The sequence below is a fragment of the Salvia hispanica genome, chromosome 5 (assembly GCF_029641045.1).
Source record: "Salvia hispanica isolate PSC_SH4W2 chromosome 5, Shi_PSC_v1, whole genome shotgun sequence".
Taxonomy (NCBI): domain Eukaryota; kingdom Viridiplantae; phylum Streptophyta; class Magnoliopsida; order Lamiales; family Lamiaceae; genus Salvia; species Salvia hispanica.
Genome location: NC_142696.1, coordinates 28563592 through 28579041, shown reverse-complemented (window position 1 = coordinate 28579041; position 15450 = coordinate 28563592). Strand labels below are relative to the sequence as shown.

General features: G+C 37.6%; 1 protein-coding gene across 1 annotated transcript; it reads left to right on the top strand.

Moving 5' to 3' along the window:
- Positions 1–12608: 12608 nt before the first annotated feature.
- On the top strand, positions 12609–15177 carry LOC125190908 (loganic acid O-methyltransferase-like). The gene is made up of 3 exons (XM_048088330.1): positions 12609–12727; positions 13419–14069; positions 14645–15177. Exons 1-3 carry the CDS (start codon positions 12659–12661, stop codon positions 14981–14983), a joined length of 1059 nt encoding a protein of 352 aa, XP_047944287.1. The 5' UTR covers positions 12609–12658; the 3' UTR covers positions 14984–15177.
- The last annotated feature ends 273 nt before the right edge of the window (positions 15178–15450 follow it).

Genomic DNA, 15450 nt, shown 5'->3' with positions numbered 1-15450 from the left:
TGGTCAGGATGCATTCCATAAGGCTCGAGATGGAGAAGGGAGGATTGCAAGAAAATACCGACTATTCAAAAGGGCAAAAGCAACATTTCCACATCAGAAGGCAACCCTAAGAATGAGAGCAAGCCACCCTATAAATAGAAGGTCACATGAAGGAAGAGAGAGACGCTCACTTAGATAGACAACATACTACACTCTCGGATACCCTATGTTCCTACCGTGGAGACTAGCTTTGCCACTTCTTGTTCCTCGCCTAGTCATGACCACTTGAAAACTCCGGTACTCTGCCAGAGGGAGTTCACCACCGTTCCATCCGGCCGTAGTAGTCGCCAGAATCACTGTTTTATCGTCCGAGGGGCCAAACAATCTTTACTCGCTTTCCGTATTTTAACTCTAGTTTACTTTTTTTGCTTGGATCCCTTGTTGATCGTCGTTATTATTTGGATTTTACGTACTTTGTTTTGGATCTGATCGTTATGAAGTTAAAATTTACCTTTTGTTTATCCTTCGGTTGCAAATGTTTTCTTCCTGCCTGGATTAGTTAGATCTAGTAGTTTAGCGTAAATTTCCAACTGTTTGAGTATGGATTATCTTGGATAGGATAGATCTGGTTTTGTTGAGTAAATGTTCCAAGTGTTTTCTCGTTTATTTCGAAGTGGAATGCATGAAATCTATAATCGCGTAGTTTTGTCACCTTGCATGTTAGGCAGTCTGCATGATCTAGGATTATTGGTTTTAATCTTCTCGATTTAGCTTTTACTTTCATATCTAAATTCCTAGAATGTGTTGATTCAGGATGTTGTTCATGGAGTTTTAGTTTATCTACAATTGTAGCATACTTGTTGGAGAAGATAACATCCAGATCTGATTTGTGGACCGCTTTTCATTTTTCAGCTAAATTCCCTTTTGTCCTCCAATTTCGCCAACTTTTCTGTGGATCTGGCAGTTCGTCAGCCAGTTGGTCGAATATTTGTTACAGTCGTTGTTTGTCCATTTTTAGTAAACTTTCAATTTTAGCATGCACTCCAGTCTTATACACCCGCTTTTCACGTACTCGACTTCATTCCGATATGAGATCGTCTTACTTGTCAGGATAGTATAGGTCCCTTTTTAAGTTTTGTGTCTAGATAGATCTCAACCCAAAGCATGGTAGCTAACCAATCCCTTCCAAATTATCATCTCAATCACATTTCGCACTCATCCATCTCTATGGGATTCGACCCTTGCTCCACTATACTAGCCAGTAGAAGTGGGTTGAGGAATATTGTTGTTAACAGGTTTTTAGGTCCTCGTGCCAGCGACACGCTCAGGTTTAGGATCTCCCCTATTAGTTGATTACACGAGCCTGCACTAAACCTGCTCTTTCAGTTACTCTCTTCACCTTCGACATAGTTTACTTTTGATTTGACGTAGTATTTCTAGTTGTTAGACATTAATAACTATAATGCACGAATTCATAACGAATATATCACTCAACATTTACTTTATCAAACCCTTGTTGATTGTGGGCTTGAGAATAACCGCCTCTATGTCATCCTCGGTAGGTGAACATTTAACGCCCTCCCTCATTTTGACAATTATGGCCTCGTTGAAGCTTCCTGTTGGTTGTGACAGTACAAGTGTGGTGTGTGTGCAGTGTTGTGATATTCAAATAAGGCAGGTTCCCCAGATCCAGCAAGTCCACTAGATCACTTGGTCTAGGAACTCGTAGGTTGCGTGGAATCCCGGTCGTCGGACACACAAGTACTTCCCCGCTTCAAAAACCCTCAACCACTTTACTAAACCCAATATAGGGAAGTAGGGATCGATCCCACAGAGAAGGATGCGTAAGAATCGAATCTATGCATAAATAACAAAGAACTTACAGATCTGCATACCTAGACGAAGGGAAATAGAAAACAAAGGAAATAAAACAAGTCTATCCACTACTGTTTCTTTCACACGCCAAAACCAACTTCAAACGCTAAATCCACTCCGGATCCAAGCGTCCGACACAGACTCCAAACAGTAGAAATTCTCCATCACGTCAGATTTACAAATTTAAGCTCCAAACACTCAATCAACCACAGATCTGTCATCCAATTCCACATCAAACACCTCAATAACGAAATAAACAGAGATCGACATAGCAATTTAAGAATTACGCTAACAGTAGAGAGATCTAAGCAAAAGTAACTTGAAATTAAACAGCTAAACTCAGATCCATGAGCGATAAACAGTAAAACATCATCAACATCAAAGTCGACTCCCAAAAGTGAAGTTCGACGGTGGAAACTAGCAAAAACAGCTGAAATTAAAACAAATGTATCTTCGCCCTCACTGGGACGGTGTTACCAAACTCGAGATATTAGAAAGTACCCCCTATTACGATTATCCCCCAGAATGTTTCCCAAGTGTGTGTAAAATGTATGAGCTAAGAAGAGTGAAAAAACTCTTCATTACGCTGCATGCTCCTCTCTATTTATAGGCGCTTTAGTGGGTCCAGCGAGGTATTGATAATGACTTTGTTGCCCTCAGCTGTAGACTCCCCCGTCACGCCAATTTTCCTTGTAAATCCTGCTCATTTCGTCCTTTTTCTTTCGCTAGACCATCACCTTCCTTACTTCCTTGATCTAGCGATTTTCTTCACACACCTGGCTTAGGAAACGTGTTAGACCCAGCAATTTATAACATTTTTTTACACATTACCGATGCATGAAATTAGCCTTATCACTCGTCCTCCTTCATTTTGATAATTTTTTTACATGTCATCCTCGACCATGATAACTTTAGCCTCGATCTCGACTTCAGTTATATCCACCACGGGATGTCCCAGGCTCAAAATTCTTCTCTTTTTTCATTATATGTTAATCGGTAACTTCCAAGCTGCTCTGCAACTGATCAATAGACATGATATTTAGAACATGGGCTGCCGACACAACTTGGCTAGCTTGCCGATGATCGTACTACCGTGCTGTTGCAGCAACAACTCCGCCTTAAACTCACGCTAAACTCTTGCCCGAAGGCGAAGGGGAACCGCCGCAAAACATGTCGCGAACGTAGCCATGTTCGCCATGTTCAAAATTCACAAAACATTGATCACATAAAATATTCTTGTATGCAATCATTAATGATCACAAACATATATATGTCAATCAAACATGTCATCATTACACATGTTTATATAATTCACACGAAATTAATTAAACGATCTCATATGTAATTGACATCTTGCATCCAAACAATTCACATAACATGAAATTAATCCACATAATCAGAGCCAAAAACCTGGCTCTGATACCAATTGTTAGAGTTTGGTGCCCCTTGCACAACAGAAGACTTTGTACAAAACAAATAAATAAGATACAGATCTATTTGACCGATTATGCGATTAATCAATTCACATGTTAAACAGATAATTGCATGCTAGAACGCAAATAATTCATGCTTAAAGAATATTAATCCTAAAACATGATTTCTACGGTTTAGAGTTACCGATTTAATTCTCCAAAGAATCGTCGATTGCTCGCGCCTTCTCCTCGATAATCTTCAATACTAGACCACATATCTTCTGGCTGGTTCCTAACTGTATCTCGATATCATGGTGGGCTGATCTTATCAAAATACCAGGGCTCGAATAAAGAAGACAGAAAATTCCTCACGGAGGAGGAAATGAAAATCTCACTGAGGAGAAAATCAAAGGAAAAATAGTCTCCTACTAAAGAGAAGAAAGAGACGCTATTTTCTATAAAATAAGTGTGTTTCTGTCTCCTTTATTCTCCTATTTATATTAAGTTTATATTGAGCCCAGTCAGGTATTTATGGAAGGTTTTGGATATGGGCTCCTCCAATTAGCTTTTTACTAATTAAATTGAACCCCAATTTAATATAAGCTTTTAGTTGGAATATTACGAGTAGCCACTATAGAAGTAATATTGCACCCCCCATCCAAATCCGAAATTATAAGTAATCCGAGTTTCCATTGCTTGTAAATTATTTATTTCTCGCGCTTAAGATATAAATGTCCATTAATTAATTAATGTCTGCTATGGACTTAATTAATTAACATCTTATTAATTCCAAGAATGGACTAAGCAAGAAAAAGTTATTTATTATTCATTGAGTGATAAAACTCCAACTGGCCAGTTTTCTGAATAATAAAACCTTGTTCAAGCTCCTCTTGAGGACATTATCAAACGAGACTCACCTCGCACGCGATTCAACATAATAGCAATCCTAGCACCGCTAGATATTAATCACCACTACCCAATATATCAGGATTATTGGGTTGCGAAAACCCCCCACCATTTGATAAGTCAAAGTAGTGCATAATCAATACCGTATGCTCAATGCTAACGTATGTAGATTAAGAAATACTATTTTATCAAGACCTAGTCTTTCAGTAGATAGCATAAAGACACGTGTTGCTGTTAGACTCATTCAGTGCTATACCACACCAACGTCATCTTATTTCAGAAAGGCTTAGAAATAATCAGACTGACGTTGCAACCTTTCACGATAGGTAGCCAAAGCCTATCTAGGTTGTGAAATTCTTCTTTTTCTTTTGCAAAGCATTGCATAGAACTGACCGTGTTACCTTAAAGTAAACGTCGCCCACAACCGGTCTACTAAGCAAAAGATTTAGGCTTTGTTTACTTTTTATGCATTTAAATGTTTGTGAAACATCTTATAAATGCACAAGCAAACACAATGTAATAATATACTGATTCTATTCGTGCGAAACTACTTGAATAATACTGAATCGGGTTAAAAGTGGATTATAGAGTTTTACGTATACAAGCAAGATTCTATTCGAGCGAAACTTGCTCGAAACATGCTTTTCAGTACACCAAACCTAACATCTTCAGCTTCCTGTCCGGACACTGGTTCAACATAACCATCTTGAACAATATCCTACATGTCTTGTGAGTGCAACACAACTTTAATTTGAATACTCTGACTTCCATAATTGTGTTTCTAATTTGGGAATATGGGTATGAACCATGTTTAACGTTGGCGGCATAGGTAGGATCGAATGGCTCTAGATACCAGATTTGTTGGATATTTGATATAAATAAAATATAGAAACTCTTAGGGATGAAATATGGATGACAAGTTAAAATTACACATTTGAGAAAGGCTTATACAAAATACAAACAAAAAAATGTGCTTCAACACTACAAAGTTTCCCTCTTTCTATCTTAGAGCTTGAGCTCTTTCTAACACTCTCCATTCTAATCTTTCTAATATTCTCAATTCTAATTTTTGATGTTTCACAATGAACAACAACGACCCCTATTTATAGTTTTTCATACATGAAAAGTGATCGATTATTGCTAGCGATAGCTTATATCTTCACTATTGACATATACAGATTTTGCATGTTTTTAAAGGCTAGATTTGACTCATTTTAAAAGTCAACCATATAAATTATGTTCTTAATTGCATATGTTATACATGTTGGTATTTGAAGGTTACAGGTTCTTTCCCTAGTTTTACGTATGTAATTTGGAGTGTATCCAACTGATCAGGAAGAGATTCCCGACCCAGCTGAGTCGTTGGTACGACAACCGGGACCTGGCTTCAAGCAAGTTTCCTCAACCCACTTCTACTGATTAGTATAGTGGAGGTAAGGGTCGAATCCCACAAGGATGGACACGTTTGGATAACTGCGGTGACTTTCCTGGGTGTTTTTGGTTAGCTACCACGCTTGGGTTGAGATTTTACCTAGGCAAGAAATAAAGGTGGCACTCTACTGACTAGTGGGTGTGAAAATAACAGGCATGTGGTGGTGTTCGTGGGAATAGGGGACAAGGTGTCTCAGAGGCATATGAAAAGTAGGCAGTTACTAAAAGAGGAAATTTAGACTACAAGGCATATCTGGTGGCTGGGTGGCTCTCTGACAGGTCTGGATAGTACAACTGAAAAGTAGGGAACAAAAGCAAAAGTAACTTAAAAGTAAAGTGGTCCAAACTAAAGTTGATTTTGGCGTTTTCTTCTTCACCAAGTATTAACAAAAATCATATGAACACAAACACCATAACTAAACTCAGATTCGCAACCTCAAACTCAAGATCCATTGAATTAAAACGCTCGAACTTAAAATAAACGGTGGAACTGCAATTTACTTTAACTGACTAACATGCAAGGCGGTGATCACAGCGCAGACCAGAAACTCATGCACGAAAATTAGACTGAAACATAACTACAACCTCAGATCGACAACTCCAGGTAAGAAAACACTTAGAAATTAAAAGCAACAACTAGATCTAATTTTCCTAGGCAGAATGAAGCAAACTAGAACCAAAGCGACATACGAAATAGAAACTTCATAATTTAAGCGTTGGAACTTCACAAAGTACTTCAAAAGGCAACAACGATGAGTGTTTGCAACAAAACCAACGACGAAAACAAGTAAAGATTAAATTAGAAAGCAAAATAACGATTGTTTTGCCACTCCGGGCGATGATACTGCTATACTACTACGGCAACTGGCTGGAACGGTGGATCGATGACTTCTCCGGTAGACTCTGGACGTCAAGTGACCATAGCTGTGGCGAGGAACGAGAGGTTGGACAATGCTGAAGGACTGATCTTCTCGAGAGAATTCTACTAAGTGTGTTTTTTGAACTGAGAACTTAGAGCTCCTAACCGAACTCTAAGGAACCAACTCTAAAGGCGAACTCTTTCTCTCTTTCCAAGTGGCTTCTTTTATAGGGAGGCTTGCCCTTGCTTTTAGGGTAGACTTCCTTCAAGTTTTGACTTTTCTGCCCTTGTTAATGATCATCCCAGCTATCCTTCTTCTCCATCTCGAGCCTTTTCTCTGGCATGCATCTTGGTCAGTATTGCACCCTTCTAGCGCCCTTTTCACTTTGGCATGGATCCTTTAATCCTGCACACTTGAGCAACTGTTTTGCAGATAATACATGCATTTCACGACATATTGACCAGTAACCAAGGCTTAGAATACGACTTATCAGTATTTTTGACGTGTTTGTTGATAAATGATATATAATGACAGAAAAAGGTGCAAAAGGGTCAAGTTACAACAGCCTCAATTAAAGCGATTTTCCCAGCATTGTTGAAGTCCAACCAATGATTCTTTCATACTATTCTCTTTGAATTCAAAAGAACTTCGCGTGGATACCTTGCACGTCTCAATCAAAGTTATGTGGAGAAAGTTATGACCATTCTACGAACATCGCGCAGTGAAGTCAAAACTGACGGATATTCAGGTGGAAATTCAAGAAATAAAATAAATTAGTGCTCAAATATCTCCCATTTCTTGTAGGGCACGAAAATTATAAAAGAATAAGCCTTTGTCTAGCCTATAAATACCTCTTAAACCTAATTCATAATCTTGATTTCAGAGTCTACAATCCTTCCCCTCTCTACACATTCTTCCATCCCATATTCCACACATATTTCATCTATCTTCCATTGCAGCGGAGCTCTGCAATCCAGGCAAGAGAAGACTAAATATTGAAGATTCAACCTTGGATTTTATCAATTTCTTTCATTTCTAGTACTTTTATTATTATTATTATTATTATTATTATTATTATTATTATTATTATTATTATTGTTATTATTATTGTTTTTACTACTTGTCTTTGAGTAGTTAAACATCATCTGTAGATTTTTCGGTGAAGACTATTATGAACATATTTGGCTTTATTGAATTGAACCTTTTACTAGTTCTTGTGATTGTTTTGCTTGTTCTTGTGCTTTTATTGTTCTTTTGTATGTGATAGGTTAGTTTTCGTCACTCGGAATTGATCACTATTTGCACTATATGTTGAATATTTGCGTGAAAAATATGCTTTTTGGCAGGGAATGGATCAATAAGTTCGGAAGCTGCTTAATGAAGGCACGAAGAAGAAAACATGCAAAAAGGTGGAAAAATGTGCAAGAATTAGAAATAAAATGAAAGAATGACAAACTGCCCAAGCTGTCATCTTGGCCAGTCTGGACCCAACGGAAAAACTGCATGAAGCCACTTGAGCATAATTACAAGACAGCTCTATTGTTGCTACACGTGTCCACATCCATCCCTTGGGCATGAGGAAGGGGAATTATCCTTTTTTTTTTCTTATGAACCAACGAGTCACTGATCACTTTCTTTAGTTTAGTTTAGTTAACTTTGTCTCTCTAGGAAACATTCATCTCTTCCTTAAGAAGAGAGATCTCAAACTCAAGGCTGCTAAGATCATTGTTCATCATGGGTTGAAGTAGTAGTAATTTAGTAGTAGTGTTTATTTTCTCTAGTTGCTTGTTATTAGCTTTCAGAGTTCTTTTGCATCAATCTCACTCTTAGTTATGATTGTTGTTCTTGTTTTAAAAGCTTATTTCTAGTAGTAATTTCTTTAAGTGTTTGTGTATTTAATGTACTTTAAAGTTTAGCTCTTGTTTATTTCTGGTTTTAGCTTGTTGTTTAGCTCTAGTGTTGCTTATGTTCTTGTTTAGTTAAAAATCCTTTCAAGCTTTTAAAATGAGTTTCTTAAGCATTTTCTTAGTTAGTTTGTAGTTAAAAACGTGGAGAAAGAGTTGGAAAAGTTAAAAAAAAAAAAAAAAATCAGCCATGTTATTGTGAATTTTCGGTGCCTCATAGAGTGTCATTTTCGTATGATTTGGCATGAGTTTGATGAGCTCGGTTCTTGAGTGTTCTTCCACCATGTTTAAGTGTTCTTAAGCTTTCTTTATCTTCTTCAATAAGTCTTTATGTTTCAGCTTTTAGTTTGGTGTTTTCAATGCATGTTTAGGTGGTTTAATTGTTGATCTTGTGTTTCTCTAGCATTTTTAATTATGTAGCAGCCATCTACTCTCTTTCTCCTCCTTAATTTATGTGCCTTTAGTGTAGGATTAGTAGTTAAAATCAGCTTTTAGAAGTAAATGTAAGAACCATTAGTTGTAATCTTTTATCCAATGGTTTTACACCTTGGATATTAAGGTTTAGGAGACAACAAGTACATGATTCCTTTTCACTTTTGGCAGCCCTTTTAACTTAGTTAAGTTCTGCACTCCACCTTCCATTTACATCTAATTTAGTTTAGCTTGCTTTAGACAACCTTTTGCATGTCACTTTCCTAGTTTCTAGCTTTCTTTAAGAGTTAACACTTAGTAGTTTATTTTCCTTAGCTTTTAACTTAGTTCCTTTGCTTCTGAACTTAGTAAAATTCGTGCTAGTTGTTGCTTTGTTCTTATTTCCAAAATAGTTCTAATTTTTGCCCCTGCTAAGTTGCCCAGTTTATCAGAGTGCCCAGTCTGCGTTCTAGTTTAATTGCTTTCTTCTTATTGTATTTTATTTGCATGTTTAGTTCTCAATCTTAGCTTAAGTATTATTTATATTTCGTAGTTCAGTTCTCACCCCCAATTTAAAGTGTGGCGGCAACGCCAAAACCTTTCTAAGTGTGGAAATACATAACGGATGCTACCGTTCCTCGTGGGTTCGACACCCGAACTTACCATAAGCTAACTAATAGTATTTTGGAAAGTGGGAACTTATAAATCTTGTTGAATAGGAATGGACACGTTCCTACGACACGCGTGCAAAACCTCGTTCCTTTCAATATGACCAACTTTAGAACTATATCCATTTAACTACATTGATCGAGAGATAGCTAGTTTTACGTGGTAAAAGGAACGAGTATAACACATAGGTTTATCTGCAATCAAGAGAGGGGACCCTTTGTGAGGGCTTGAGTCTTAAGAACTTAAGGAGTTAGAATCTAATCTATTAGAATGAGACTTCGATAGTTAGAGTCTAATATAATGGATAGTGATGTGAATCAAATTATAGTCTTTTATTGTATTGTTTTAACACACATTTTTAGGTGAACAATAGACTCATTTTGATATATTGTAGGACAAAAGACCAATCCATAAGAGAGAGAGGAGGAAGAAAACAAAGGTACGAATCTGATCAGTAATCATCCCTGCAAGATTAACTTAAAATGCTTCTAGAAGTCCACCATTCCATTCCCCTTCGAAAGAGCTTTGCGTGGATACCTCACACGCTTCAATCGGAGTCCGGATGAAGAAGATACGGCTGTTTTACGAAGACTGCGCAATGCAGTGCAAAACGCGCGACCTGCGAAACGCGCGACCAGGCGTCAAAACGCGCGACCTGATCGAGAGTATGACAAAATTCCCGATCGGGAATTTTTCAATTTTTCAAGGTGCAGATCGCCCGACCGGGCAAATGGTACTAGGCCTATTTTTCGAGCCCTAGCTATTTAAATAGCTAGGGCACGATTTCCAATGCATCTTTTGGCGGCTGGAGGTGATTTTTAGAGAGAGAAAGAGGCTTGGAGTCCATTTTTTGGAGGAAGAAGCTTGAGGCTAATTCTTCCCTAATCTTGCCCATATGGTAGCATTTACTTGTTTTCTTACATTGTTGCCCACTATGAGTGGCTAGATTTTAGGGATTACTCCTAGTTAGTTAGGGAAGCTTCTAAATATGAATCCATGATTGTGTTTTGATTCATTTCCATATTTTGGTTATTGTCTATGTGTTTATTTTAATCCGTGTTGGGTTTTTGAGTAGAGCCTAGGAGACGTGATCATATCCTAGGTGTAAAATTCCACGATCAGTGATCTGCGTGAGAGCGTAAAATCAACACGATCCCGATAAATATTGGAAAGTAATTAGACATTAGGATTCATGTGAATAAGTAACCCTAAACAAGGTAGGAGTAGTCTTCCCTCTTTATCGTGATTCTCTTATTTTTTTTCCTTCTCGTTTCGTCCTTCACCCGCCTCTAGATCAAAAACCCAAAATTAAACTATTTTACTGTTTTTTAGTTAGATTTACTAGTTTTAGCAATGATCTCCTCCATGTGGGTTCGACACCTTTTACACTGCATTGCACGTCTGTATACTTGCAGAGGTAGTATTTTTAGGGATTTATTACTTGTTTTGTGCACTTAAATTGCACCCTAAAAATCACAACAGATAGCTGCACTCGAGAGAATGCTTATCCTAGAATCATGACTTTCCTAATAATCCTAGAGACACATAAAGGTAAAGGTTCTCTAAATAGTATATGATGCTTAGTACATGATAGCCGGTTGCAATCTTATTCCATGTGTTCGATATCTCGATAAAACCTTTAGCTATAATAGATCTACCGTGTAAACTTGAAGGTATATTTAGTGCTAATAAATAGTGCATCAACTATGTCACTCTCTGTTATCATTTATGAAACCATTTCCTTAGTCATGAAGACGAAAAATGTTAACCATACACTCCACCTTCTAATGATGTAGTGTAACAGCTTTCTTTTAGCTCTGAAGACATTAATACTAACCTAACCTATCACTAATTTTAAAATAAAGCACGTACTTTGTTGGCAAGAACGCCCGGAATCGACTGAGCAACAAGTGTAAAACAAGAACAAGAATTGAAATTGAACGGAAGAGGAAACTTGAATATATCTGTGAATCAAATCTTGTGTACCAGTAAAAAATGAATGAGAGAATTAGTGATTAAAAACCCTTGCTCTTCGACTAAGTAAGAAAGGGAAAAACAAAAAGGAAAAACATCAAACGGTCCAGATCTAATCCATCTCACTTAAACTGATCCGACGGCTGACATTTAATATTCACAGCTGAACTAAAAACGTGCTCCGGCTTAAGCAACTTTACCTTAACAGAGTCTGTTACTCTCCAGCTCATGACTGAGCTCAAGTCAGCAAACAACCATCTTCACAAATCTCCACATTGGTTGCCTGACTTTGAGTTCACTAACTCCTCTTCCTCATGCCGACCAGCTCCCTGCACAACTCAAACTTTTCTCGGTTTAGTGGCTTAGTTAGCATGTCGGCCGGATTATCCTCTGTGTCCACCTTGAACACAAGTATGCTCCCCTTCCCAATCTCTTCCCTCACAGAATGATAACGCACGTCTATGTGCTTGCTGTGTTCGTGAAAAACCTGGTGTTTCGCCAAACTTATAGCACCGCTGTTGTGACAACCTATAGGAATCGTCCTCTGCACCACTCCAAACTCTCCAGCAATAACCCTAAGCCAAAAACTTTCCTTCACCGCAGCTGTGATAGCCATATACACCGGCCTCAGTGGTGGACAAGGCCACCACACTCTGCAATGTCGATTTCCAGTTATCAATGTTACCAGCAAACGGTCAACATCGAACGGTCCAGATCTAATCCATCTCACTTAAACTGATCCGACGGCTGACATTTAATATTCACATGTGAACTAAAAACGTGCTCCAGCTTAAGCAACTTTCCCTCAACTGAGTTTGTTACTCTCCAGCTCATGACTGAGCTCAAGTCAGCAGCCAACCATCTTCACATACTTCATCACTTACACAAAAGTATTCCTTAACATTAAAATAATTGAGATTATCAAAGTCAACATCCACCCTTAATAAATGCATTTAGTTAAATATCACGTATAATATCGCAAGAGATTGTAGTTAATATAGAGAACATGGTCAATCAAAATAATAGAGTAGTATTTTATGTGTAGTGGTGACCTTCCCAAATTAAAAAATAATGTTGACTGTTTCAAACAATGATAGGAACCATTTTCAAATGATGAGTGACAGCGTTTAGCCTCTATAATAAGATTTGATTAAGTGGTGCACCCGTCCCAAAAAGAGATCAATATAAATAAATAGCACCTAGATTAAGCTTCATCAAGAGATAACGATTTGAAGAAATGAGAGAGTCATCTCCGATGAATGCAGGGGATGGGACGTATAGCTACACCAAGAATTCAACCGTACAGGTCTTCTATTCTTCTTAACCACTCTACCTATAGTTAAACTCATTTTATTTGTATTCTCTTTAAGCATATAGTTCATAAATTAGAATTGGTGACTGTGGGTTGAACTATCTTAAATTGATAACTGATAACTATGTCGACGACCTTATAGATGTCAACATGAATACATTTGTATGTCAACTAAATGTAGTTGATATATATACGTATGTCTTCTATTGACATGTAAATATCTCATTCTTCTGTATTGTAATAGTATAAGTATACCACTTAAGCAAACTTCGTTTCATTTAGTTCAGTTTGAGTTTAGATTTATTTTGTAAAATAAAAAAAATAAGTATGAATGAATTCTAAATAAGAACATACACAGAAGACATACATATATATGTCCACTATATTCAGGGGTGGATCTACATAAGCTTTAAGTGGGGCATTTTCCCCTCCTCATATTTTATACTACATGTATATTTTTGTCATTATAAATTGTACTTTTAATCTCTCACTAAATGTCCCTCCTCAAGTTCTTAAAATTCCTCCGTAGATAAATTTGCCCCCTTCCTTACAAATTCCTAGTTCCACCCTTGACTATATTTAGTTGACATACAATTGTCTTCGTGTTGACATCTATAACGTAGGTTGTTGACATAGTTGTATGTAATCAACTAATCATATCCCAGTGACTGTGTATGATCAACAGAGAGATGGGGCAAGTGGCGTGAAAGATGCAATAAAGGAGGCATTAATGGAGAATTTTGATATAGAAAAGATGTTAGGTGGTTCGACCATTTTCACCATAGCCGACTTAGGGTGTTCAGTGGGACCCAACACTGTCTCCGCCATGGAAAGCCTACTCGAAACAGTGGAACACAAGTGTCGTCAGCAAGGCTTAGAAGATCTCGAGTTCCAAGTGTTGTTCAACGACCAAATTGGCAACGACTTCAACACCCTCTTCGCCGCCCTCCCTCAACCAAGAAGCTACTTCTCCGCCGCTGTGCCGGGCTCTTTCTATAGCCGCCTCTTCCCTTGTTCCTCGGTCCACATGGCGTATTCGTCATTCGCGATCCACTGGCTGTCTAAGGTGCCGGAGGAGCTGCAGAGAAAGGACTCCCCGGCGTGGAACGCCGGTAGGATTCACTACTCGGACGACTCCCCCGAGGCAGTTCTCGAAGCCTATACGAATCAGTTCCAGCGAGACATGGAGGCCTTCTTTGGAGCTAGAGCTCAAGAGATTGCGCCAGGCGGAGTGATGGTCATGGTTGTGCCCGGCGTCCCCGATGGAGTTGTCACATACAGCGGAGGTGTAGCCTTTCGTTTCCTTGAGTTCATCCTCTCGGACATGGTCAAAGAGGTACGTTAGTTGAATGTGAGTCCTACTTTAATATATTAGTTTAATAATAAATGTGAAAAAAAAGTAGTTAGTGGAATGTGTTGCACTTGCTAAAAATAATAAAATTAAAATGAAATATTTATTGAGAGGAGGAATGATATGCAACATACCTTATGTGAGCACCATTCTCGGTTGACGCACGTTTAATGTTGTTGGTTTTTATTTTGATTCTAATACATTAAAAAATGTTATTAAAATTTTTAATTTCACAACATTCATTTCAAAGCTTGATTTGTTATTGTATATTAATTTATTTGAATATATAGAGAAAACGAGGAAATCGAGTATTGATTTTTATGAATTTTGTGAAAATATAAATTTCAATAACATTTTTTAACGTATTACAATTATACTAAATATATAAATCGAAACGAAAAATACTAAACTTGCGTCAAACGAAATTGGTGCTCACGTAAGATATGTAGCATATCATTCCTTTTTATTGGGGATCATCTAAATAAGGAAATATGAGACGTTTAGGTTGGATCGGTGAGAAAACTACATCACTAACACTTGATAAACTATTTTGCGTGCAGGGAGTTATAGAGCAAGAGCAAGTGGACCTGTTCAATATACCTAATGTATATCCATGCGTGAAGGATCTGAGGAGGTTAGTCGAAAGAAATGGGTGTTTTGAAATTGTGAAAATGGAATTTGGGGAGGTCGTCGTGGGCAAGGTGGAGCCTGAGAATGGAATAATGCTTATTAGAGCAGTATTTGAAGGATGCATGGCCAATCATTTTGGAGCTGTGGTTATTAACCAACTTTTCGTGAGGGCAATGCAACACAAACTCCAATTTGCAGCGATTCTAAACTCAGCTGGGATTCAAGGGACTGCAATTAGTCAGATTATGGTTGTGCTCAAGCGCATTTGATATTATAAATCCTACAATTATCAACTTCAAATTTCCCTTTTTCGTATGTTATTCATATTATTGCAATGTAAAATGGTCATCGAAATTTTACAAGTGGTACTGGTAGGACGATTTTTGTTATGGATATTTTTCTCATTACGAAATGCTTAAATTTATTATTGAAATGAGAATAAGAAGTATAGAGGGGAGCACCAGTGTCCATCCACCATTATAGTAATAATACATTTCCAACCGCATGTTGTCACGTGACATATATACAAAATAACAATGCTATGGTGCAAAAAGACATTGATGGATACTCTCTACGTTCCATGTTAATAGAGTTATTTTTCTATTTTGGGATGTTCCAAGTTAGTTGAGTCATTTCTATTTTTAACAAAAAGTAATTCATCTATCTTACTTTATTCTCTCTTCATCTCTCTTACTTTATTCACCTTCCATTTAACACACTATTTTTATAGTACATG